The sequence below is a fragment of the Haplochromis burtoni genome, unplaced genomic scaffold, assembly GCF_018398535.1.
Source record: "Haplochromis burtoni strain Fernald_Lab_line unplaced genomic scaffold, NCSU_Asbu1 Contig_759, whole genome shotgun sequence".
In the NCBI taxonomy this organism is placed as follows: Eukaryota; Metazoa; Chordata; class Actinopteri; order Cichliformes; family Cichlidae; genus Haplochromis; species Haplochromis burtoni.
In genome coordinates, this window is record NW_024583120.1 from 132,229 (window position 1) to 159,668 (window position 27,440).

Sequence of the window (27,440 nt, forward strand, 5' to 3'; positions counted from 1 at the left end):
GTCTTAACACAGAAGGAGGGTTCAAACTCTACTACTCTCCTCGCTCCTGTTGTCTCCTCCTATTCTCAGTGAGTTGGAGGTGTGTTGGCAGCTTGAGTGGAACAGAAAGTCGGAGCTGCAGCGAAGTGAGAGCAGCAGAGAAACGAGCTACACAGTGAGTCTGAGTGTTTTTCTCTGTGGGAGGTTTCAGGCTTTTAGTGGGACAGCTGGGACTGTGTGTGTGTGTACGCGAGTGTGTGTGTGTGTGTGTGTGTGTGTGTGTGTGTGTGCATGTGTGTGTGTGTGCGTGTGTGTGTGTGTGTGTGTGTGTGTGTGTGTGTGTGTGTGTGTGTGTGTGTGTGTGTGTGTGCGTGTGTGTGTGTGTGACAGCTCAGCCGTCGCGTTGCAGGAGTGTAACTTGACGTTGCTTCAGACAGAGAAAAGCTGGCTGCAGACTCTTTGTGCTGTTAGTTGGAATAAAGAAATTCGAGCTTGGAGCTGGATTTTTAAGCTGTTTGGTGTGTGACACGGCCTTTACAGTCATGGCGAGCACAAGGAGCTAAACATGGTCAGAGACCAGCATAATGAGCTCCGCAGCCAGGCTCAGTCAGAGGTTTCACAGAGTTCCAATAGCACTAATATTATATTAACAGAAATCATAAAATGTGTTTAAATATTAATTGAAATCTTGATTATAAAGTTAACAATGATGTCATGACCTGCATGGCATTAGTTATTCCCAGGTTTAGTTTGCTCGTTCTTCAGGGACGTGGTGACGATGTGAGGAGCCTGTACACAGAGCCATGAGTGGGCCTGATTGTGTGATAAGCTATCAGTATCCTGGTTACTCATTATCCCATGCTGCTTGTTTCCAAACACTGTGCTTGCTGTCAAACATTTAATCTACTGAAAAAAAGAACTTGTCTTTGACCCGACTTGTAGGACATCTGCTGTAAATCGTTTCCTGAAACCTTCAAGGATTTTTCTTCTTTCAGTAGTCCAACAAAAACCAACCAATCCCATTTTAGCAGGCTTTGGTTGGAGAGGCACCAGGGAAACCACCAGCAATCTTCAGATCGAGCATGTTCACGAACAGTGATGAGGAAACCTGGCAACATGGAAGACCTGAAAAACTGGCCAAAGGAAAATGTTTCCTTCATTACAAACATTCAGATTATTCCAACCATCAGGAATCTCACCTCACTCCGTGAAGTCTGTGTGGAGGCAGAGGGTGGAGGTGGTGGTCATCGGTTTTATCTTCAAACATGAAGGTCGTCTGTTTGTGGCTCTGACAGATAAAATCTGTCACAGAATCGGTTGACGTCTAAGATAAGAAGCTACTTCCTGTCTTCTCCACCTCCTTCTACCACAATTTCTCTGTTTCCTGTTGTTGTTGTCTTTGTATTTCAGCCTGATTATGGAAATACGTCACACAGCACAAATCAAATCAAACACATTCTTGTGAATTTTGTTCACATTCAGTTCTGTTTTAGGGGAAAAAAACTCTTTCAAAGAAAAAAAAAGCTTTGACCTTCTTGGTAAACATCAACATTTGTCTTCTGGTCCTTTGACCTTCACAATAAAAGCCTCCAACCAGACTCCTCTTCGCCATGATGGCTGTGCCAACATCAGTCAGTCCACCGTACTGGTCCAGGATGAAGTGATGACTTCTTCACAGACATTCATGGTGCCCAGAGGGTGAATGCCAATGTGCCGTCAACTGGTGAATGCAGTTCCTCTGCTTGAAGCGTCCTACGAAACACTGACAGTTTAAGAGCTAGTTGGACAGAAGCCAATGGGAAAACAGCCTTTTCAGGTCATTTTTAATAAAAAATGAAGTTAATTTTGCAAATTCATATTTGTCAACATGAAGAAATATCCAAAGTATGCACTCTGGCTACTAACTGAGCCAATAAGCATTCAGTGCTGATGGTAGTGAAAACACTCCGACCAAAGCTTTTATCATTCTTCTTTAAAAATGCTGCAGAAGGTTCAAACAGCGCAAACACATCCAGAGGTCCAGTGCAGGTGAAGCTAGCAGCTACAGCAACCTGTGTCACCATCCACCTGTCCGTCGCAGAGGTGCTGACCTGGCTGCTCTGTGACGCCGTGTCAAATCACCCTCAGAACGATCAACGTTTTTCTCAGCAGCTCTATATCCAAACACTCACACGCCCTGTGTGTGTATGTGAGGACCAAAATCTGCATTCTGCTATACTTGTGCGAACCAACAGTCACTTGTGAGGACACACAACCCAGTCCTCACAAATTTGAAGCCTTTAAATGCCTTCAAATTTGTGGTTTTAGTGTCAGGGTTACAATTAGGTTATGATTAGGTTTAGGGTCAGGGGCTAGGAAAAGCATTAGGTCAATGAAGGTCCTCACTAAGATAGCTGAACGGGGTTGTGTGTGTGTGTGTGTGTAGGTGTGTTTGTGTGTTTTTGTGTGTGTGTGCACTCAGTACTTCTAGAAGGTAGTGTTTGCTCAGCATGAGTGTGTCGGGCTGTTTGTGCTGGACTTTCTGCTGAATAAAAGCAATGAATGGCAGGTTCACCCATGTTTGTGGTTCACAGGGTCACTCTTCAGTCTCCGTGTGAGTCAACAGCCTCAACATGACCTCTGATCCCAGAAGCCTACGAGCTCCTGCTCGATCCAGGAGTCTCTTCAACAGCATCAAGGTTTGTCTGCAGCGCCACAGCAAAGATAGGATGGAAGGAAAGAAGGAAGGGACTGAGGGAGAAAGGAAGGGAATACAACAAAGGAAAGAAAGAAAAGATGAGTTGAAGGAAATTTGTAACATTTATTGTTTATTTCAAACTTAGAGCTGAAAAAGTGGGAGTGGTGCTCGGGCCTGTCCAGGCTCGTATGAGGCCTGCTGGGTAAAAACGGTGGACTGTAAACGGTTAAAGGCCGATGTTGTGTCAGACAGATGTTCCAGTGGTTAAGGCTTGTCTCTAACAGCTTGTCCCACAAAGATCTGATTTCAGTGTTTAACCCTGGAGAACCCCTGGGGTCAAATTTGACCTGGTTTCTCCAGGGTTAAAGTGATGAAGAAAAGCGCTCAGCTGGGTTCGTTAGTCTGCTCTCCCAGAGTGTCTGGAAAAACAAATGAAACACAATGACTTGATCACAGGATCACATGGCGCTGTAGCAATGCCTGTGACAGTAAAATCAGAAGTGGGCAAGGTCAGAGGTCAGATCCCTTCAGGCAGCGGAGAGATTTAAAAGCTGGCCTCAGACGCTCGCCTGTCTAAACACTGGAACCTGTGGGACTGAAACTTCACATCCTGAGCTTCATCCTGGAATTGTTCTCCAGTCACATGATCCCAGGACGAGCTCAGGGCAAAGAAAAATACTGTTTCTTGTCTGTACCTTTCACGTTGTGCTGAAATTGAGCCAGAAACAGACTGTTCAGTATGCACGATGGATGTAACCACCCTCAGGTTACTTCCGCACTGTGGTTGGAGCTACAAGTTACCACCTATAGATTCTCAAATGCTAATGTTAGCAGGTTTGGTAACTAGTGTGAAGTAAAGATAAATAAAATGTCAGAATTTAAGTCGGCAAAGTTGGACTTCGGAGGTTTTAACACAGCCTGTCAGTCTGTTTGCCAGTTTGTTGAGTCGTGTGGACGTAAGGGGAACTGCAGCTTGTGTTAAAATACGTTTTCTGACTTTCTGTCTTCTTCTTCTTCTGCTTGCAGTTCTTTGTGTTTTGCCACAGTTTGCTGCAGCTGGCCCAGCTTTTGGTGTCGGGCTACATGAAGAGCTCCATCTCCACCATCGAGAGGCGCTATGGCCTATCCAGCCAGAAGTCTGGGCTCCTGGCCTCCTTCAACGAGGTCAGTTCAGCTAGGACTCTGAACTCCTGCTTAATGAATTCATGGCTCTTCAGAAAGTCACAAGTTTGTTTTTGGTTTGAGAATACAGTCCAGTATACGATACAAGATGGCGATAAATGAATAATAATCGGAACGAGGTCTAAGCTTTATGTTTGAGATGTTTTAGTTGTCCTTTTGATGAAAACAAACAAAAACCTCAATATGAACCTGAAGGTGACAGGATTGGAAATCTTTGATGTTAGTCTTACATTACGGATGTTGTGTGTCTGCGTACAGGTGGGAAACACCATCCTCATCATCTTTGTGAGCTTCTTTGGGAGTCGAGTCCATCGGCCACGGTACATCGGTGCTGGAGCTCTGCTCGCTTGCCTGGCCTCTCTGCTGATGGGGGTAACGCACTTCATGAGTGAACCGTACCACTACACGAAGAGAATCATCGGTGAGAACACACACACGCACACAAACACACGCACACATCGAACCTCCTGAGTTTTTTGAATGTTCTTTATTTTGTGGAGTAAGTTATCAACTGTCCCTGGTTTACATACTTCCTGGTTAACTGGAACTCAGCCTTCTCTGACGCTCTGTTACCACAGTAACCTTACAGCAGTTATATTATTGGTCAGATTATTAATGCTCCAACAGCACAAACACAGTTCACAGGTCCAGTTAAGGGACGTTAATTAGCTGATGTGCCAGTATATTAGAAAGAGATTGAGTTCCGACTGAATCTTCTCCCTTTCAGTTTTATTTGCAGAGAATGAAATCTGTGTGTTGAATTCAGACAATCTTAAAAGTATCTCTCTGTTTTCCAAACAGCCTCCAATGAAAAAAGTGCCAACCTCTGCCAATCAGAAAGCTCAGTCACCACCTCATCCTACAATCAGACCTGCCTGAAACAGGAGACCCCTGCCCAGCAGGGGATCTACCCCATGCTGCTCCTGGGTCAGCTGCTGTTGGGCGTCGGAGCTGTCCCCATCCAGCCCTTTGGCATCTCCTACATCGACGACTACGCAAGCAAAAGGAATTCCCCGCTCTACCTCGGTAGGAAGCAGAGAATGATATTTTAACTCGCAATTTGGTCCCGATGTCACGTTCTGGGAGATTAAGTAGTTTAGAGGTTCAATACACCTGAGATGAAGACGTCAAGAAGTCTCTTGAGGGGGTTTCCTCAAAGTGAAGTCCCACGTCCATCAGTGTCTCAGTGTCTCATCAGTGTTAGTCCACTGCATTTAACCAACTGTTGCTGATTAGTTTGAAGATTCTTTATTTGTCACATACATACTTATACAAGTACAACATGCAGTGAAATGTATCCTGACACACTCCCCGACTGTGCAAAAGGGGAGAGAAGAACATTATACACATTGACTACTGCATTTTATGAATGTTTCTCACGTTTTGAGCCTCTGAGCACAGAAAATAACATTTTCTATGACTTAACATCTGTACCAGATATTTTCCACTAAGGAGTATCCTCCATCTATGAGCTTATACTTTCTGAAGTGTTCAAAAACTTTTTACTTTCAAAGAATTCATAGCTGACAAACTTGAAACTGTTGTTGAAGTACGGATGACTGCAATCTAAGACACAGCTCATATACCAACACGGGTCATAACTGATTGCTGAAATTTGATCTCACAGAATATCTTGATTGGCTGGTCTGGATGAACACTCTGATAAACATAATTCCCGCCGAACTGCCAACTGTGATGCAGATCAGGAGGAAAATATTTAAACTCTCTAATTGGCTGGAGTGTTGAGTCTTTGATCCAAAGAAAAAGGGTCCAAACGCACTTCCAGCTTCAAACCATTGTTGGGTTGAATGTTTGAGGCGGAGACAGGACACGGAAAGAATCAGAAGACTTTCCCCAATCGCTGAAACAGATTTCTGGTCTCTGTGGTGGACTTTTTTTTTGAAGAAAGAAAATGAACAATAGAGAAGTTTCCTCTAATTCAAAGACAAAGCCAGAATGACCCAAAGAGACACAACAGTTATTGCTCTTCAGCATGACTGCATTTCTTTTACCACCCACTGTTATATCATAGCTGTGTAACAAATACCTTTGTTCCTCATAACTATCAGGCAAACATTGGCAAGAGTTGTATTTAACAGACTGAAAGCAGATCACTTGAGGCCATGAAAGATTTTCTGCTCAGGTCAACTCACATTACAGAACTTTAACTGGGCGTTATAAAAATATGAGAAGGCGATAACAGCAGAGACCGAGGTCATCAAAGTCCAAGAAGCTCACCTGACCTGTTACAGAACACAGTCACTGTGACAACAGACGTGATTGTAGTGCTGCATTGTAGTTACATTAGCCTGCGGCGTCTCTGCTTATACAACAAACCTGTTTTAATTAGGATCCTGGGACCTGCAGGCAGGAAGTCTTTAATAATGACGTGAAATTTCTTCACTATAGCTCCATTGTTGTCCTAATTTCAGCACAAATGCTGCCCTTGCTGCATATTTTGTAGACACGGTGTGATTTCTTCTCCTTTTGCTTTTGTTTTCTGTCACGCTGGTGTAAGGAAAGCTGGGCATGCTCAGATGTTAAAACCTTTTCTTTAAATGTGAGATTGCTTCATACAACAAATTTGCTGTTTTATCTCATTTTCAAGTTTGTTGAGGCCTCTGAGTGTAAGAAGAACTGCAGGACAGCGACACAGCAGCCACATGCAGCTCTTTGTAACACCTCACAGACCTCGCCACTGCTTCTTGTTCCATATGTATAATGTTTACTGTTGTAACCTCATAATGAATCTGTCTATGTGATGGTGAGGAGGTAGGAAATGTTTGGTTAGCAGAATCTTTTTTGTGTTTGACGGAGGCGCCTGAAAAAAGCAGGTAAAGTATTCCAAAGTGATGTTTGAGGTGAAAGGTCAGGGTCAACCCGTTGGCCAGCAGGCGTCTCTTTCATCTTCTCAGGGGGTTTTTTATCGTGTCTTCCAGGCATCCTCCTTGCTATGACCTCAATTGGCCCGGCCTTCGGATTCATCACTGGGGCCCTCATGCTACGCTTCTATGTTGACTTTGACAAGGTACCCAAAGGTGAGGAGACACACTGTCCTAATGCTATACAGCTGTTTAAAGAAAGTTTATCTTACTCATTTTTAAAAGGAAAGGAGGACTTCCTGCATGTGAGCACTCAACATGGTGTTAATAAAAACAGTGTAAAGCTGACTAATGTGGGTCATTTCCTCTAAAATCTTCTACAAAAGATAAAAACCCATAAAATAAATCATATTTAAATGATGCAGTTTGGCAAACAGTGGCTGAGGTCTTCACTGGTGGTGTGAAGTTCTTTAAGACAGCCATGTTCTCGTGACCATCAAGCCGCAGACAGGTTTTGTAACAGATACACACCCTAATGACCTGTTTTTGTGTATTTGCTAACTGGAAACGCTGCAGCAGCGCTCAGTCCTCGGGCTGTTTATGCCGTGCCAACATTTCTACAAAAGGGTGGCGGTTTAAAAACAAGTGTTCTAGTTTATCCTGTTTTACTCATGAGAAAGCAATGCTGAAACAAAGAATGATATCTAGAGATTAATATTTGGGTTCAGCACACCGGGAGATTGTCAGTGTTTGCACACTTTATGCAGTTACTGCTGTGGAGATACTGAACCCGACTCTGCTGGAGGCATTGGTCTCTTGGAACAATACATTGTTATGTTTTTAACTTATATAACGAAGCATCATCATTACTGTCGATATTTGGTGCAAATAATAGAAATAAACTGAACTCAAAACTCTGACATCCAACAAATGATCAAGCTGTGAAGCCTTTCGTGAATGAGCATTTCTCATGTTTCGGCGGATTTCCTGCTGCCTCTTCTTTCTTCACACTCAGCCAGACGTAATTGAAGGTGTAAGCTGGTATTTTGTAGCTGACGTAGTAGATTATTTGCTGTTGAAAGTTTCAGCCTTAGGGCAGATATCCAGATTAGAAATATGTTCAGACAAGGATCTGAGGTGTTTTCAGTGAAACTATTATATTTATTTCATTAAATACTCCACAGTCAGCTCTTTGAACTAGTCATACTAATTATCAGTCACCGGCCCCACTCCTGCTAACCAACTGTGTTTTACTTGCATCTGTTTGAAAGAGTGTAAACACAAAACATTATTTTATTTTATCTGCTAGAATATGCAGAAAATAGTTTTAAATGTTAAAAACATTTCTTCAAGTCAAAGATTGTTATATATGATTTGATTTTTGCTTGATGCATAAAGTTAAAAGATTAAAACTCATAAAACAAGTTTTAAAAACAAACATTTTCATTTGATTCAATGTTATATGATGGATTATGCAGAAACAATAAAATTGAGCTGGGAGGTCTATCACTTTAATACATATTCAGGGTTCACATATCCTAACCCTAACCCATGTTTTTAAAAAGTAACTAAGTAAAAAAGCAACTAATTACTTTTGAAAACTAGTAATGAGAAAAGAAACAGGATTACTTTATGTTTGTGACATTGCATTTCCAAGCTTCTTGCTTTAACGTGTGATCCTAACCTTAAGTGGCTAGCTGGTAATGTGCTGGATGCTAACAGGCTAACTCCCACCATTTCTGGGATCAATAGTTCTGCTACATCTGCTCATATTTCAGGTTTCGTTTCTGATCTAAGTTGAGTGAGAGTTTCGTGACATTCAATCAGGCATTGCAGTCGTTTGACGTCTGCATGATTAATGATGTTACAGTCTCTTTACAGACTTGTTGAAACAATAACTTGCTTGTTTCAACATTCCCAGTGGAATGCGTACATGGGCCAACAGATTGTGAAAGTGAATGTGCATCACACAACATGTTTAACAATTTGCATGTTTAGAAAAAATGTAAAATGTTGTATCAATTCTGTGTTTGTAAGTAAAAACATACAGAGGAGAATGTGTGCGAGTGTGTATATCTTATTTTATTTTGTGGGGACCAGGGACAGGATGGGACGTGGAAAATTGAGGGCGCTTTTCTTTTGCTTCATGAATGTATGTTTGAGGTTTAATTTGTGGTGCTAAGGTTGGAGAGTTATGTTTAAGTTTAATTTCCTTGAAAAAAAAAAACAGCACACAAGCAAATTGAAGCTGTCACCTCATAATCTGTATTAGGGATTGACACACTTAAATGTGTCACTGGTGGTGGTTGGTGGGCTAGTAAATGAAAAGCTTTTTTTGATGTGGTTTGATTTGTAACACAGTTGGCATGTAGGTTTATTGGCTTACACTGAGCCTTCAGGCAACTTAGCGCTGAGTAAGCACTAAATATGTTCAGAGGAGAGTTTAAGGACAAATATGTTCAATGAAACAATATTAAAAAAAACATTTACTGCACAAACTAAAAATTGTCCCTGTTTTTCTATAAAGTTTTGTCAATAAAACACCAAAATCACCAATTATAGATTTTAACCAGCAGTCATGTGCTTCATTAGCAATAAGTATTTTTATCAGCTTAAAAGCTCAACTTTAAATGCGTTTAGGCAGTTTTGATGATACATTCCTCCTTTTTCTTTCACTCATTTAGGATCACAGGAGATGTAATAAATAGATATGAATTTAAGGAACCAACAGATTTTTCTGATAACTAAAGTATTTTAACTTTTAATGTTTATCCATCCTTTCTTCTTTAGTTTTACAAAGAGTCAGCTACGCTGTGAAATATCTGGGAAGGTTTTCCAATAATAACAGCTGGATTGACAGTGAGGACAGTAATTGGACAATAGATTAAAATTTGTAAAGCATTGTTTTTGTTTTGGAAACAAAAACATTTGTCTTTGTTTTTCTACAATTAATGGATTTTATTTTGGAATTCTTCTCTTGGTTGCTGTTGCATAAGAGCTGTCACACTCACCTTATTTGAAACCTTCACCACTGGAACCAGTGCTAATGTCAGAGAATAGATAAAAGCAGAGCAGTCTTAACATGACAGTAACTGCACACTGAGCAGTGTAATGAGGTTAATATAGTAAACAGGTAAAGCAGGTTAAGGTGTCCATTGCAAGATTTTTGGAATGGTGTTGTTGTCAGAGCAGGACCAAGAGAGTTACTCATTCCTGATCTTCAGTAATTACAGCCTTGCAAAGTTCCCACAGAGTTTTTCAATGATCAGGTTCCACTGGGATTAGCCTTCATTGTTTGGCGATTCAAACATGAATGTCACTAAAATCTGCAGAGGTTGTTCATCGTCATGGGTGCAGCCACAAACAGATAGGTAGAACCATTTTCATTGGTGTCCCTCGATAAGCAAACGCCATAACTGGTTTAGTAAATCAAGGAAAACAAGTGAACATTTTTAGATGGGCAGTGACGTTTGTTTCAGATTGGCAGCATGTCATTGGTGTACAGTTAAATTAGTGGGAAGTTGTGTTTACACACTACAGGTTGTGTCTTGATATCTATAAATTTTAGGATGTAGACACAATTACAGCGTCCATTTTTTTTCTTTAGTGTGCATTTTGAAACCTCCAATTATACATTTGGCTGATGTTATGTTGGCTGCTGGTTTATATTTGGATAAAAAGTTTAATTCTAGGACTGTTAAGTTCTTCTTGCACCTGCAGACTGCACAAATGCACAGATCCCCTCTAGTAACAAAGAAAAAAATACTAAGTTCTAAAACTGGTGCTGAGACTTCTGGGATGGTCTGTTAGTACACTTAAATGCAGAGCAGCCATATAATTAAAAATGCTCCAAAAGGGTCCAAAAGCACAAACATGAGCCAGAGGTTGACGTGAAGGAATCCAATTAGCTGAGGTGAAGCTGACCAGGCAGCTAGCATCTAAATTTTCATCAGATTTTGCTTAGAACGTTCACACAGTACTGAATGTCAAGTTACACACGGTGAAAACACTAGAACCAGGGACCTGTAGGTTCTTGCAAGATCGAGTTATGGGAAGCTCACTTTTACCAAGCAAAAGAAAGTCGTTTGTGTTTCATCCAGAACAACCTCTGACAGGGAAGAAGATTTCAGCTTGTACTGTAAAAGCATTCAGTTTTAGTTCTTTGTTAGGAATGACTCCATGACCAACCCTAACTATAAATAACAGCAATGGCTGTCCAAACATGGAACTCCACCAGCGTAAGCTTCATCTGACTTCTGTTTTTTGTGTAAATGACACATCTTTCAAACAAAGGAGGTATGATGACTTGTTGTTATACCATAAAGCGCACAGTATGTGTACAGTAGGTTTTTCCCTTAACTGGCTCAGTAAGTTATTTGGGGGGCAGTTGTTTCACCATTTAGGTCCAAGTATGCGTTTAAATTATCGACTGTATATTACAAATGTGAAGAACAAGTTATAAGTCAAACCTGCAGACGTATTTCTATCAGAAGATTCATGAATTTAAGCAAATTCAGTCTTTGTATACATGTTTTATTATTACTTTAGGCAGAACTACTGGAGTCAAAAGATTACTTCCACCTGGTTGTATTTCACAACAGAGCAGGCATCACTGAGAACTAATATCACATGATTACTTTGGAGGTATAATGAAAAGGGGGAGCTGCAGTGGAGGTGGGTTGCAAATTGGTTTGGAGTTTAAAGGTTAAAGCAGTGTAAATATTACACCCTATATAAGAATTTTTGGATATGAACTTGGATGAATGATAGGCTTATGGGCTGGCAGTGAATTAACCCTATGTTACATGTATTGATAATTTATTGGCTGATATAAGGCAATAAACAGCTGCAAATAAAATGAAAAAAAGAGTCGTATTCTTCGCATGTGGCAACACAGTGGTGCAGTGGTTAGTTCTGTTGCCTAACAGCAAGTTTGACTCACCATCTGGCCTCTCTGTGTTAAGTTTGCGTGGGTTCTCTCCGGGTACTCCTGCTTCCTCCCACAGTCCAAAGACATGCATGTAGTGGGGTTAGGTTAATTGATTATTCTAAATTGCCCATAGGCATGAATGTTAGTGCGAATGGTTATCTGTCTCTCTGTGTTAGCCCTGCGACAGACTGGCGACCTTTCCAGGCTTTACCTCGCCTCTTGGCCCCCCTGACCCTGATAAGTGGAAGACAATGGATGGATGAATTCTTTGTATGGATTTCATGATTTGTGTTCTCTTCTGTTTCCAGAGGAGATCGAGTTGGACACTAAAGACCTGCGCTGGGTGGGAGCATGGTGGCTTGGCTTCCTGGTAGCCTCGTGCCTCCTCTTTCTCACTGCACTACCTTACCTCTTCTTCCCCAGAAACATGCCCAAAGAGGTGAGTCAGTCCTATCTAATACAGAAGAGGTGTTGTTGGTGTAATTGAACTTACATGTAGAGAAAATGTTCATGGACATAGTCAGCATCCGTTATGGGCCTTAATATCCCAGATCACGTTATTTGTAACATTTAATCCAGCACCACTCAAGGGCTAATGCTTGAAGCACATCAGATGCATTGACTTTGTTTTTCTTTACACACCTATAATTGCCTCGCCCTAGCTTAGTGATTAATCCAGACAGATCCAAGATATGCGCATGTGTAGCAGGTGTAACTGAAGATAATTACAGGGGGCTCACAGTGACTCATGTTCTCTGACAGGTTGATGAACTCTATTCTAGGGAAGAAAAACAGTTGAGTAGAGCATAAATAGCAAAATTGTAAAACTTGTACATTTGTTCCACCAACAAAATAGATATCAATCTGATTAATCATTAATACACCTGACAGGTCTTTCATAGAACTTTTCTGCTGGAGAGTGGCTTTTCAAGTAAACATTTTATTAAATATTTCATAATGTTTTATCTGTAGTTAATATCGGATTGCATTTATACAGAGCTTTTCTAGGCACCCAAAGCGCTTTACAATTCTACTATTCATTCACACACTAGTGCAAGCAAACCACAGTTGTAACCACAGCTGCCCTGTGACTGACAGAAGCGAGGCTGTCATATCGCACCATCGGCCCCTCTGGCCAACACCAGTAGGCGGTAGATGGAGTGTCTTGCCCAAGGACAAAACGACCAGGACAGAGAGAGCTGGGGGATCAAACCGGCAACCTTCTGGTTACAGATGAGCTTCCCAACCCCCTGAACCACGGTCGCCCCAGTTGTCTGTGGCTTTCCATCTTTTGCCAGCTATACACCAGTAGCTAATCTTTCTATTGGTACTTAAATGCACTGTTCTTTATCTTCTATTTTGGTTATTTTGCCAGCTCCTCCCTATATACTTGAATTTTTTTGAATTATGTTTCATGATGAGTGGTATTCAGCTTCTAGGTGTGGCAAAGCTATGTTTGGCAGCCTGACATGTGGTACCAGGTCACAGATTTAAATAGCCAGACTGGCTTCCGGCCCTCACCTCGAGTCATGACTGAAAGACCAATGTAGTGAATAAAACCAACCAAAATAGGTTTATTTCTCAGGTGGGCTGGGCTTAGCTTCAAAGCTTGGTGAGGAGTTCGAAGATGGTAAATGGCCTATATTTGTATAGCGCTTTATTAGTCCCTAAGGACCCCAAAGCGCTTTACACATCCAGTCATCCACACATTCACACACTGGTGATGGCAGCTACATTGTAGCCACAGCCGCCCTGGGGCGCACTGACAGAGGCGAGCTGCCGGACACTGGCGCCACCGGGCCCTCTGACCACCACCAGTAGGCAACGGGTGAAGTGTCTTGCCCAAGGACACAACGACCGAGAGCCCAAGCCGGGGCTCAACCGGCAACCTTCCGATTACAAGGCGAACTTCCAACTCTTGAGCCACGATCGGCCAAACATTTGGAATCACTGCTTAGCTGTGACTGACTTTTAACAAGAAGACAATGAATGGATCTTTAAAGACCTTTTATAATTGCTTTTTTTCCAGTGGGAAAGTTTTAAAACTTTTATTTTACGATAGTTTATCAGACCACCCGAGAGCTGCTATTGTTATCTAAATGATGAATATGAATTTTAGTTTAAATAATCTGCACAGATGTGGGATGAAGTTTTCTACACAGGGATAGAGGAGGAGATCTGTCTTCTCTCCTCACAGCAAACACAAGCACCACTGAAGGAAGGAGTGAAGGTTGATAATCAAAACTAGGAAATGAAATAGCTTATAGCCAATATATCACAGTACTTTTCATCAATTCAAGAAGCCCTTTGTGGTTTCTTCGCTCAAACATCTTAATGGCAGCAGCCAAAATCAAGTGATTATCTTAATTATCTCGATACGATAATGATCAACTGAAGCCGACCTGCAATCCAAAGAGGTTTTAATGGTCGTCATTATAGGGAGTAAGTATGTATGTATGTGTGTGTGTGTGTGTGTGTGTGTGTGGGGGTGGGCGTGGCTGCGGTACTTTGTTTGTTTGTTTGTCAGAAACTGCATGAGGTAAATGAGTCGTTTAGTTAAAAATATCTGTAATTGCAATGCAGCAAAATACAGCTGTCACTAACTAAAGAAAGCAAAAAGCTCACAATGCTGTTATTATGTTTTATGATAGAGAAACTTTCTGCTTCTAAACCACAGGAACACAAAATGACAGGATAAGATGAGGCTTTGTTGGTGAAGCTGAACTTATTTCACTTCAACCAGTGCAAACGTGAAACTGCTTTTGTGTGTTTTGGCTCAGTCCCAACACAAAAGAGAAAGTTCAGCTTCTGCACATGTTTTATCAATTAAATGAGACAAACTATCCAATTGCCCAACAGAGTTTCTTGGAATAAGACTCCCTGAGCATGCTGCCAAACATCAGTGCTCGACCAAATGTTTGCCTGAAAGCCTCCCAGCCACATTTTTTAGCCTGTTTTCATTCCATCAGGTCAGAGGTATTTGCTGAGATCTACCATCTGAAATGTTAGCTCTAACCGTTCAGGGTTGGACTCATTAAAAGTGAGTGTCTGAGTGGACAAAAATAGAGCCATGTCATTTGAGATCTGGCTACGTTGATGTGAATGGATTTCAAACCGTAAGTTATCTAATGTTGGATGGTTTCTTTTGTTTTGCTTTGTTTTTGTTGATGGGGAAAAGGACTTTTTTCCATTTGGCAGTTTAGACTCAGAGGGGATCTGTGGTTTATCCGAAGCTAAAAGACTGGTCTTTTGAAATTTGAGCAATTTAGTTAGAGTGAAGTCATTTCACAAATAAGGTAAAGAGGGGAAAATGCAGTCAACAAGAAATCATGTGAATTTCATAAGAAACAGAAACAAAATCAAGCCTTGAAGATTGATCCAACCAGGTTTTGCTGATGACTGTCGAACTCTGCCTGTATGAAGCTGGTGAAAAAAATGATTGATTCATTGTTATTGCTGCACACAGTGCTAATGCTGTACTCTCAGAGCTGTGAGAAAAAAGGAAAAAAGGAAAGCAGACTAGTCAGTCAGGGAAAAGAAGGGATCTGGACAGTTCCAGTCCAGGATGTTTTGGTAGAAAGATACATGATGAATTAAAAATAACTTTTTGGGCTAAATTCTGAGATTTTAATTATTTCAATTATTGAATTAAAAATCTTTTCTTAGCTGTTGAAAGTTGATCTACTGACAAACTGCCTGTCTGTAGAAAGGCAAAGGCAGCTGAACTGATATGTCAGGAGTTCATCCAACTGCAGGAAAATCAAACAGATCAAGCTGGTTCGAGATGACCTGGGCTGTCCAAGAATGCAGAACAAAGCAAAATATCTAACAAATTGAAACAAAATCTGTATGTTTTATATATAGAGACATTAAATTTCAGTCCATTAGAAAAATACACCCAACAGTACTGTACATTTCCTGCTGCTCATGCTACCTAAACCTTACATAGAAGTGGTCAGGCAAGAGACTCTTCTGAGATAGCAAATCAAATCACTCTAAAACTGAAGATGTAATAACTGTGTTAATGTCAGCAGGGTGTTTTATGAAAACTTCAAGTTGATGCCTTGGAAGTTTTCAACTGTTAGACTTGCAACACATAATATTTAAAAAGACCTCCTGGACCTTCCTTAGAACAGTTGCATAAGTAGCCACTAAAGACGAACTAACAAAGTCCACATGCTGCAGGAATGAGGGTAAAAGATTACTGTCTATAGATTAAAGCAGGGATCTGTCCATCAGATCCAAGGTAAGAACCATAAACCAGCCAGAACAGACCAATCAGAATAGATTTGACTATACAGCAGGAAACTTTTCTATCTTCACAGCTGCTTTAAGTAAATTTTCATTTTTAGACGTCACACTGCGCACTGCTGCATCCTAATCTTGTCCCCACATAAGAAAGCATTTTTTAACCTTTAAAGGGTTAGATGATGAAACTTATTTCCGTTTTGTGATGGAGTCTTTCTCACATATCTCATTGTTTAATTATGTTATTGTTAATGAAACGTAACTCTCTGTAGCACAACTCTGACTAGATTTTAAACTGAAAGTATTTCCGTGCTTAAATAAAACCTTTGCACTTAGTGGACATCCGTGAGCTCTGTGAGATAAATCACTGTTGAGCAACAGTCTGGAACAGACTCGGTCATTTGTTTGAAAAGCTGCAGCAGTGAAAGGCTTTTGTGACGACTCCATGAACTGAACCAGGTTTCTCTGCTGAGTTTGGTGAAGAATTACTGACTAAACTGGCCAATAATTACTCACATGTATCAAATGTATGTATATATGTATATATATATATATATATACTGTATATATATTGTGTGTGTGTTATGGCCTACTATCTTCACCTCATTACTTAGCTGGAGGGAGCTGGAAGCTCAGCCCTGACCCAGATATTTTGGACAGTATCCAGTTTGGATCCTTCCCGCCCACACAAAGACATTTGTGAAGTTGAGAAGAGTATTTAAGCTTTCCGATTTTATCCAAACAAGGTTTTTGGTGGATAAAACATTTTGTAGCAAATTTGTGTGGCAAAAAGACTCGCAACAGTTTTTCTTTCTTACCTGTGCAGCATGTGCTTCACAGACTGCACAGCTGCACTTTCACTTCTTGTTTTTGAACAGTGTGCTATGCTCAGCACTGTGCAGGAATAAACACATGCAATGATAATACTGCTGCTAATCTGACTACTTGAACATTAACACACCCATGAGTCATTGTGCTCTCTGACACAAAACCGTCTGCAGTCTAACAGACTGGAGGGGAACAACTAACTACTAAATCACACTGGTCCAGGTTTAGGGTCCGTCACATTGTAAAATGACCACCACAGGGTCAATAAATAGTATCAGTCACAGCTGGTTAGGCAGTAATGGTACATTTTCAAAGTACACATCACCCTACTGTTGCTCCACTATCCAGTCCTGGCCTGTGGTTACAGTGGGAATGTAGATTTATCTCAAGGTTCAAACGCCTTCTTTATCTGGCAACGGGGTAAAATAGTCTCCATTCCAAAAACCATTCTTCAAATAATCTTGGCATTTGTCAAGATTTTAGATTAAATAATTCATGCCTGCGAGTAACTCGCATTTCCCAGGAACCAGCCAGGAAACATTTATCCAAAGCCTCAGACAGATTCATGAATGTAAACTTCCATTTACTGGTTTCACATCTCACAGTGGAAAAACAAGGCTGCCATGTGATATTCTTTCCATATTTGTGCAGGAAGATCCAGAAGACATTGACCCCGAACCAGAAAGTAAGGAGCAGCAGCAGCAGACAGACACACGACAGGAACCTACCCTCATTCAGTTCCTCAAAAGTAAGAGTCCTTTTTCCACTTCTGTTTCCTGTCCAGCTGAGGTGACTGAAGGGTGTCAACCAATTTAAAAGAGGTCAACATCAGCAAGGGCTACTTCATCCAGCTGCTTCATCCAGCATTTTATGCTCTTTAGTCTATGTACCTATTAGTCTAAATGCTATTTTTTGTCCATTAGAAACTTAGTAATGCATATTAATCCTCAGTCATACTGTACACCTCCCTCAGGTTTTCCTAAAATCGCTCTGCGAACGCTGCGAAATCCCATCTACCTGCTGGTGGTTCTGGCTCTGGTGAACTTGTCAGCTCTGCTGTCCGGCCTCGCCACCTTTATGGCCAAGTTCATTGAGAAACAGTTCAGCCAGAGTGCCTCTTTCTCCACCATGATGATAGGTGAGAGGACCTGAATAGTGCCATGAAAGTCGTTACAACGGAATCAAGCTGTGGACATAAAAATGAAGCTTCTGTTTTCTGAATTATTGATTTCTCGCAGGAGGAGTCGGGATCCCAATGGCGGTACTGGGGACCGTCCTGGGTGGAGCTCTGATGCGACGGTTCAATCTTTCAGTCAATGGCGCCAGCAAATTGTGCACAATAGCCATCCTTCTCTGCATTCTGACTGCCCTACCAATGCTGTTCCTCGGCTGTCCCACACAGAACATTGCTGGGGTCTCTAACAACAGGTACTTGTCCCGTTACCATGTAAATCCATGATTTATATTTTTTATTGTATATTCAGAACAAATTCACCTTAACAGGGAACTAAGTGTACCATAGATGGCAAACAAATGTTCTCACTTGTTTATTATAATATCACAAACTCGTGAAAACTCGAACTAATAAAACAAAATTACTGATTAAATAAAACAACAAGTTGCCCACTGTTAGGGAACTAATGTCAGGGAAATGTACTATAGTGCAAAACTTATTTCACTCCTGACTGTGAGGTTGTTTTACCAGCAATGGCAGAAACTAATTTGATTTGATTTTGATTTGATTTGATATACCTTTATTAGTCCCACAAGGGGAAATTTCATAAGGCTGCCGACCTATTGCACACAATGGCGGCGCCATCTTACCCTCCGACCACACATACATTACACAAAACATCACATGGGGAAGACAGGTCAGAGAGGTCTAACAATGGAAAATGCACCATATGAGGAAAGATAAGGAGAAAAAAATAACTCCCCCCAGACTGAGCTCCAACAGGGAGATCAGTTTGAGAACAGAAAAAAACACCTCTGCACATGAAAAACTCTTAATACACCAAAGAAACACATGACAAGCAACAGGGGGGGTAAAGGGTGAGAGACAGCTGAATTAGACAGCACATCCGGGCCTGCGTGCGCTGGTCTCCTTGATCCACCGTCAGCATCGGAAGGGAATAAGCGTCGAAGGCGTTTGGAAAGGGAGGGGGGATGAGTGTATGCATATCAGTGTATGTGTGTGGGCGTGTCCATAGTTCAGCTGAGACAGTGTCCTTCACCCTGCCAGGCTAAGTAAACAGTCTTCCAGCCAACCCAGGTGGGCTTGCATGGAATGGGAAGAACAGACTAAACACAGTCGTTATCAGGGAGTTGTTGTTCAGCTCCAGCCTTGAGCCCACAGCTGGCGCCGAGAGGGTCTCCGCATGAAGTGATGGTGCTTTTTACTTTAGTGCGAACAACTCATATGAATTTCAAAGCAGTTCTACAGTCCAACACTGGTCTCTCAATCTCCCGTTGGAGAGCCGTGAGCTTCTCCATGATGTTATCAAACTTACGTTCCGTGATGTTGTCGTTCTTTTTGCTCAAAGAGCAGGTTCTGAGAACTCACGACCGCAGTGCACTTCCCCAAGATGTGATCGAATTTGCGCTCAAAGGTGTTGTTCGAGCGAGCCCCTCCAGATGTAATCCAGTTTTTCACTCAGTGGTCTTGTTCTGAGTGTTCACAGCAGCCGTAGCCTCTCCAAGATCTTATCCGTGCTGACTCAATGAGCCCATTTTGAGAAACTCACGCCTCGTCCCATCGTTCCAATCCCAGCGGGCAGCCTTGTGGGGATTTGAACAGCCGGTTCCGCTTCCTTAATTCTTCGATAAGTCAGGGCCAAGCCAGCTCCGATCAGCAAGAACCCTGTTATCATGGTTCCGAATAGGTAGATATCTTCAGCACTCAGGCTCACCCAAGCCCAGACTTCTTGTTGACAAGGGGTGTCAATTGCATTCAGAGACCAGTTGATCAAATCCATAATTCCTCTTTTAGGTTTTAGAGAACAGACTGTGAGAGAGTGTTCCAGAGAAAAGTAAAAACACAAGACAAGACAAGGACATAAGAAGCTAAGCAGGGAAGATAAGGGAGAGGAGAAAAGTGCGACCGCCTTCGTCAAGAGCAAGAGCAGAAACCCCATACGCTTATTTATATAGTTTCAGGGAAAGGATACCACTGATCAACCATCGGTTAAATGGTTCATTTGACCACTGGTGGCAACCAATTTTACCTTTGGCACCAGTTTACTTCACTGCTGTAACTGCTACAGTGCAAAAGGCGTGATTTACAGGTTCCTTTCTTTTGTTGGTGATGAGACCTTTGTGTAACTGATACTTAGTAAAGCCTTTGACATCTCATTTTGATAAAAATCCAGATGAACTTGATAAAATGATTCAGAATATATGTTAATAATACTTATTGTAGGCATCTACAGCTTCTTTATTCACCTTTAAAATGTTAATAAAAATGTGTGTTCGTATTTTCAGCTATGATTTGTTGCAGTGCAGTTCTAACTGTCACTGTTCTGAGGAGGCGTTTAACCCGGTCTGTGGTTCAGACGGCATGGAGTTCAGGTCTCCTTGCCATGCTGGCTGTCAATCTGTAGAAACAGACAACTTCAGCAAAGTCGTGGTAAGACTCAGTTAATCATCTTTCCAGAAATTTTTTCCTGTGAACCGATCTGTTATCTCACATTGTGACTAAGGCTCAGCTCTATTTGCTATTCAAATTTAAATTCAAGTGGTGTGTAGTCACAAGGAACTGGCATGCTTTCTGTGGTGGTTTGCTGCCAGTTCCCATTTCATTTGTTTGTGCTCTTAGGAAATCAGTGACATCACATTCCTTGAGAATATGAGGCATTGAGACGTGGAGGCGGCAGAAACATTTCGTTTTCTCTATCAGTCTTAGATATACGCTGGCTTTATTTCAGACTCTTACACACACACCATCATCTTGTTGATATTTGTGTAGCCTGAACATTCTGTGGAAAAGGCCCTGAAACAAAACAGACCACAATAAACTGCACTGAGAAGCAAATTTAGCTGCCAGTTTATCATCATTATTATTTCATTTGTATCCTTGAGTTTTAATAGCTTACAGCTGTTCCAAGGTGGTCTCACTATTACAGATGTTAAGCTTAAATTCAGTGTGTGCTGCCAGAAAGGATTAGGGGCCCACTCGGGGTGGTATCTTTAGGAGTGTCATGTGTTTGTGTCACTGCGATGGTATGAGTGGCCCACTTTTCATTTTACCAGTCTGTCTGTGGATTTACCTATGAAAGTGAAAGTAAAAATACTGGTTTTAAAGAATCTAAATTGGGACCTTGAGTAATTGGCCAGATGTGCAAGAAATTCTACATCCAGATGTTGCAGAACTCTCCCAAACCTCTCCCACTGTAGGAACATTTTTTTGTAGGTTTGACGGACCCTAATGGTCTAACAACCGTTGACTTCCCATGATTTTGTGAACTCAGTTATTCACTGACAGAATGAATCAATTTCTAATCCAAGCACCGTTTCTGACTTTATGATGAAACTGGCACCGGCAATAGACCGACTTCATTATTTAAGAATTACTTTGTACAAGAGAGGAAATAAAATGCAAACAGGTTTACTTAAAAAAAAAAAAGCTGTACAAATAACAGATCTATTTGCATGTGCGTTTCTGTAGAAATACACTGACTGCCGGTGTGTCGGTGGTCTCAGCTTCGCCTTACCTCGGAGCTGTGGCAGTGGGTGTGAGCATCTCCTCCTACCCTTCGTGGTTCTGCTGGGTCTCACTGCCTTCATCGCCGCCTTTTCCCAGACACCATCATGCATGATGATACTCAGGTATGGAAAAGATAATATAATGTCAAATAATGGGGAATGCTTAAGTCAGAGTCTTTTCATTAGCAACAGTTTTAAGTAATTTAAAGGAAGGACACCAAAACAAAAGTTTTATGAAAAAAAAAGAAAAACTTGTAAAGCTGCCTTTCAATCCCTACAGAGTCACATGACAAATTGTTGTTGTTTTAACACAATCTTTAGCCTTTAGACAAATATTTTCCCATTCCAGTCAGGTACTACTGTCTTTTCTAAACATGTGAAGAATCTGGAGATTTCTCTGCAGATTGCCTACTCCATTAAATAACAGCTACTGGAAGCCTGTTTTTCGTTATCATGAATGTGATGTCTCTGCTGCAGGGAGGTACCTCCAGAGGATAAGTCTTTCGCAGTGGGAGTTCAGTACATGCTGTTCAGAGTACTCGGTAAGTCATCACATACGTTCTCTAGTGACACGAGGTCTGTGTTTAAACTCAAAGACCTGCCGAAGGCATTTTCTTTGATGCTTATATGCTTAGATGCAGTTTCATACACTGGTTTCTGGCAATGTTAAGAATCAGTTTTACCATCTTATTTATTTTTTATTTTTTGGAGCCAGATATGATTATATTTGCACAAGACAGCAGTGCAAAGAAACATTCAGATAAAAATCCTCAAACTTCAGCCACCAAAACTAGTGCTGAGACCTACTGGACAAGCTCTTCGTACAATTACCACAGTGGCCATTTTACTGGTCAGATAAATTAAAAATGCTCGAAACGGCTCCAACAGCACAAACATGGTCTCGGACTCCAGTTAGCCAAAGTGAAGCCAAGCAGACAGCTAACAGCTACAGCCACCTGTGTCACCATCCACCTGTCATAGAGGCTGCACTGTTTACTTTTTGACATAAATAAATCCAAATGAATGAATTATTTAAAAAATAATAATAATTTGGGGCCAAAATTATGATTTTAACTGAGTATTCATCTTGGTCTATTTACAGCATTCATGCCCGGTCCAGTGTTGTACGGCAGTGTCATCGACACCACCTGCATCTTATGGGGCAAGAAATGTGGCAAGCAGACCTCCTGTCAATACTACAACTTAGAGCGCTTCAGAAGCAGGTAAAAGGAACATTTAAAGATACTAACAAAATACAAAAAGTGGTCATTAAGTTTATTTGACTATTGAAATGAATGCAGCAATCATTCCTTCTCATAGTAGGAAAGATTAAATTGTCATTTATATAAATATTGTGATGCATTTTGTGAGACAGGCTGTAAATTCTTTTTAAAAGAGTTAAACAATTTCATAATCCTTATAAAAACAACAACAACTGAAATGAACACATTTTCTGCAGCTATAAAGGCTAAAAATTTCACTGCCAGCACAGAATCACACTTTTCTCATTCTCAGTAGAGATTTCTTGCTTTGTAAAGCACTCTGTCATCTGATTGCATCCCGGACTAGCCCCCAACCATCAAAACAACCATAAAAAAACCATAACCACCTGTTTGTGTATTCAGGTTTCTGGGACTGCAGGTGGTCTTTGTGTGTGGAGGGTTGCTCTGCTACCTGCTGACAATCGTCGTCCTGCGGAAAAGAGACAGGTATCAGGAAAGTGATTACCAGATGGTGAATCAGAAAATATCAGAGAATGGCAAAGAAAAAGAACTGATAACATGAAGTGGATTCTGAGAAAACACTTTTCACTGAAACTGCATAGGTAGCTTTTTTCTATGCTGGTTGAAAGGACACTGCCACTAAGCAGTGAATTACTCGGTGTGGTGGATGCTTCACTTATAACGGAGCAATGTGCTTGCATTATAAGGCAAAAATAATTTTTTTATCACTGTTTTGTTTATACATCATGGCTAACATTTCAGAATGGTTTTCTTGTTTTTAGATAGAACTTCTTAATGTGACTGACAGTGTATACTTATGTAAAGTTTCACTTACGATGTTTAGTTTTTGGCCATTGAGCAGTATATCAGTCCCAAACTGCGTGCCAAAACTAATAACCTGAGTAACACGGGACTCTGTTTTTCAAGATTTTTTTTTATTTGTCTTTGATGAAGTCATAAACTACATAAAAAGGTCGCCCTAACTACTGTGACGTCACCGATGACATTTTGACTATCCAACTTTAGTGTTTTGGCCTCCCCCTTGTTGGGTTTTTGTAGCCAGAAGTGAGGATGCACATAATATATGCAATCATATACTTAAGCACATCTATATATATAGGTAAATGATCAAAATATAATGTTTTCTTGCTATAGAAATTTAGTTAAAGTAACACTTGCCTGGCATGGAAATAAGGAAAAAATATCACGTTATAGGGAGACACATGAGTTGCCATTGGCAACATGTAACAATATGTTTAGCACTACACTGTGGGACACCACTGTACCAAATTCCACTCCTTCTGCATGTATAATATTTCCTGTTTTGAGATGACTTATCTAATCAAACCCATAAATCTTTACCAATATGTCAAAGAACTGTTAGTTCCAAGCAGAAATTTTCCATGTTAGCATAAGGTCAGACAGGAAGCTCATAATTTGTAGTTTTAGATATAGCAAGACTGCAGTGCGGAATGAAGATCATCTGGATTTAGTCAGCGTCCTTTCACTAAGAGAAAGAGAATGTTCATGTTAATGTTCACATTAATGTGAACATCAGTTTCCAGTTTCTTCACACATGTCACTGCTTAACAAACACTTAGCGAGTAGCTGCAGAGTGTTTGCAAACAAGTCGGCACCTTTCATAGAAATTTCATACAACCCTTGCTACTGCAACGAACGTTTTACTACAGCACACTACACCTGTTTGTGAAAAATTTCACTGACTGCTAGCAAACTCCAGCAATGAATCACAGCCAAACGGTGGTTGCCAGGCAGTTGACAAGCAGTCTTTAGGCCTGTGGGGCTGGGGTGAAGTAAGTTACTGACACCCTCAGGTGCTGCTTAAAAATACTCACATTGTAAAAGTAGACCTTTGCAGTATATGTGCACCTGCCTGATATACAAAAAATTGTCTCGCAAACACATGCTTTATTTAACCATTAAGAACACAGCCTTGGTTTAAATAGTGGCTTACAAAAAGCAAAGGCATAACAAGGAAAATTAAACACTAAAAGCACAGCAGACTTCCAAAGACATGTTAATAGACCCACTGGTAAAATGGTGCCTCTGGTGGTGGAAGGCTTAGTTACATTTTTTAGATGTAATTATCAAAAGTACCTGTACCTGTAAACTCTCTAATAATGAGCTCAGTGTACTCACAGTGATCCCTGTGACTCTAACGCCCAGGCTGTACACTGCTCTAAATACTCACTTTATTACAGTTTTTTCTACTCTTGTATCTGTGTGACATCGCCATTAGGCGATATCCCTAACATGGTCATCTCAGGCACTTAAGCTCCGCCTACCTGCTAGTCAAACTTTCTGTTTACAAGGAGCAGTTGAAGCTGTCTTAAAGGGGGAGGAGCTAAAACAGCTCAGTAAGGTGGCTGCACGACAACCGAGTATGAGACAACGAAAGTTTATTTTGAACTGTGAATCGTGCACACAATTGGAATATAGTTGTTACCTCTGACAGATCAATGCGATTGTGGTCTTAAAGATAATACATCTGCAAAAGCATCACTATAGGAACAAGTTTCAGGTGTGAAAAATGTGGTCATTATATCATTTCCTGTACATCAGTTAAATTACATCCAGCACAGATTCCTTTAAATCTCATGTTCACTTTTACTTTCACATTTAAATGTGTCAAAAGAATTCTTATTTCAACATCACACTAATGAGGAAGCCAACAGCTTTCATCACTGAATATTTTTAGTGTACCATCATTTTCACTGGAAATGAAATAAAAGAGAAACATCCCAGTGTACAGTGGATGTATTTATGCTGTGATCTTGAAGAGAGAAAGCAGCTAGGCCAGCTTGTTTCAGACAGAGGGTGGACTGAGGGCTGAACCAGAGCCCAGGATGAGGTAAATAACAATTATTGCCAACTGTGAACCATGCAATGCTACTCTAGTGGAGCTCAAGAAAAAAAATATGGAGCTATATTGAGCAGAAAAGGTTTTCTATATGGGGGAACTACAACTTTACCAGAACACTGTGACAGGATTCTGAAGTCACGAAAAGACTTCAAAGAGATTAAAGAAGGGAAACTAAAAAAGAGAGAAGGATGGCAAACAAACAGAAAGTACAAAAAGGCACCACAACACTCTTTTTATATGAAAATGTGAATTCATGAACTTAATTCTTCCGGCACAAACAGATCCCGTGGACATTTTCCGAGTTTTGATGAATTTAATCCAGCGAGATGTCTTCAGTGTTTTGTCACTTTTTTATAAACTGTTTTCTACAAGTTTGATAAAATTATATTGTGCTGAATGTTTAAGTGTTTGTATGATAACCTTTCATACTCGAAACGCTGTTCTGTAAATATTTATATCCAATTGAACAGTGAATAAAGGACACCAGCTTTATAAAAAATATATGAAATATTTAGAATAAAGTGGAGCAGTATCACTAAAGCACTAATCGAAATGTGATGGACAACATATCATAAAATATCATCAAAATTCATAATTTTTTTTGTATGTTTTTAAATAAAACTAATTGACACATTTAATGTTGAAGTGTGTTTATTGTGTTTATTTTTCCACATGTGATTTGTGCACATGTGTACATTGTTTACTGCTTTTTGTGTAAAAGATAAATTGGCAAATAAAAAGCAACTCGGTTTTTCTGAGCATTTACTTTTGATTTGTTTTTGTTTCTTCCATTTTTAAATCCACTTTAAAGTTTCAAAATTTATTGATTTTTTTGTTTTTAATGTCCTAACACCTTGGGGATTTTTTTATGTAGCTCGTTTGATAGAAATATTTGTGAATAACTGTAGTTTTCATTGTATTTTATATGTGACAGCATTGGGAGTAACAGCATAATTTCAGTAAATTAAACAGAAGATCTTGATATTAGTGCCACCTTTTATTTTTTAGATTCATAGAAAAGAAGTAAAATACCCGCACTCAGCTTCTTCCATATTAAAAAAACATGTTGAAGACATGAAGACAGTGTTATAGAGAAAAGAAAATCAAACTAAATGTGGTATCTATATGTAATGTATATATGAAAACTCGGTTTAAACATTTCACATTAATTTTTTCAGCATTTTCAGTGTTTGGATCCAGATCACTGCACCACTGATGCCACCATTAAACACAGGAGGTGATCTGAAATTCAGATTAAAACAAAAATGTCGCTCGCTCGCGCGCACACACATACTAGCAGATCTGTCAAACTGTGACCAAATTTCCTGAAGCCTAAACAGGCATTCTTTCCAACTGACAGATTTATCGAGCTCCTCATCAAGTTTTCATGAAACATTCCAGCTTTGAGGTCGGACCACCTGCACAAACAGGCAAGTTCAGGCAGAAGCTTTAAGATGTCATTGGCTGAAAGTCTGTGACAGTTGGAGCACTGATGGTGTATCTGCTGCAGGCTCAAACATGTGTGCTGCTCCTACTTCAACACACAACAGGTATGTGCAAAGGCGTAGCATGCGGTATCACACTTCAGTGCAGCAATTCACAATACAGGGTAAATATTTCACATCGAAATGTCAATAAACTCAAAGAAACATGAACACTAACTGAGACGTGAGAAATGACTAAAAACAGCTGTGAAGAAATTCAGGAAGAAAACCAAGAAAAGATACTAAAAATATACAAAAAGTCCAAAAACAACAGAGAAGAAATGCAGACTCTGCGGCATGTTTTTAAAGGTTTATCTAAAATGCCTGCAACAGTTTGGCCTGAACACAGCTGGTGAGTCACCCGACCACAGAAAAACATATAAACCTGAAAAAAAAACATTAAGAAAGAGATGCAAAGCCAGAACAACACGATACAAATTCAACAAAAGGAGATCGGAAATGGCTAAACGGGCGAAAATATC

The 27,440-nt window shown here is 40.5% G+C and overlaps 1 protein-coding gene across 1 annotated transcript; it reads left to right on the plus strand.

Moving 5' to 3' along the window:
- Positions 1–26,112, plus strand: slco2b1 (solute carrier organic anion transporter family, member 2B1). Its single transcript, XM_042215564.1, has 15 exons — positions 1–154; positions 2,553–2,657; positions 3,683–3,820; positions 4,097–4,259; positions 4,640–4,864; positions 6,778–6,876; positions 11,899–12,029; positions 17,318–17,414; positions 17,640–17,804; positions 17,905–18,094; positions 20,147–20,291; positions 21,330–21,490; positions 21,845–21,909; positions 22,470–22,590; positions 22,993–26,112. The coding sequence occupies exons 2-15, from the start codon at positions 2,592–2,594 to the stop codon at positions 23,150–23,152; spliced, it is 1,926 nt and encodes a 641-aa protein (XP_042071498.1). The 5' UTR covers positions 1–154; positions 2,553–2,591; the 3' UTR covers positions 23,153–26,112.
- The last annotated feature ends 1,328 nt before the right edge of the window (positions 26,113–27,440 follow it).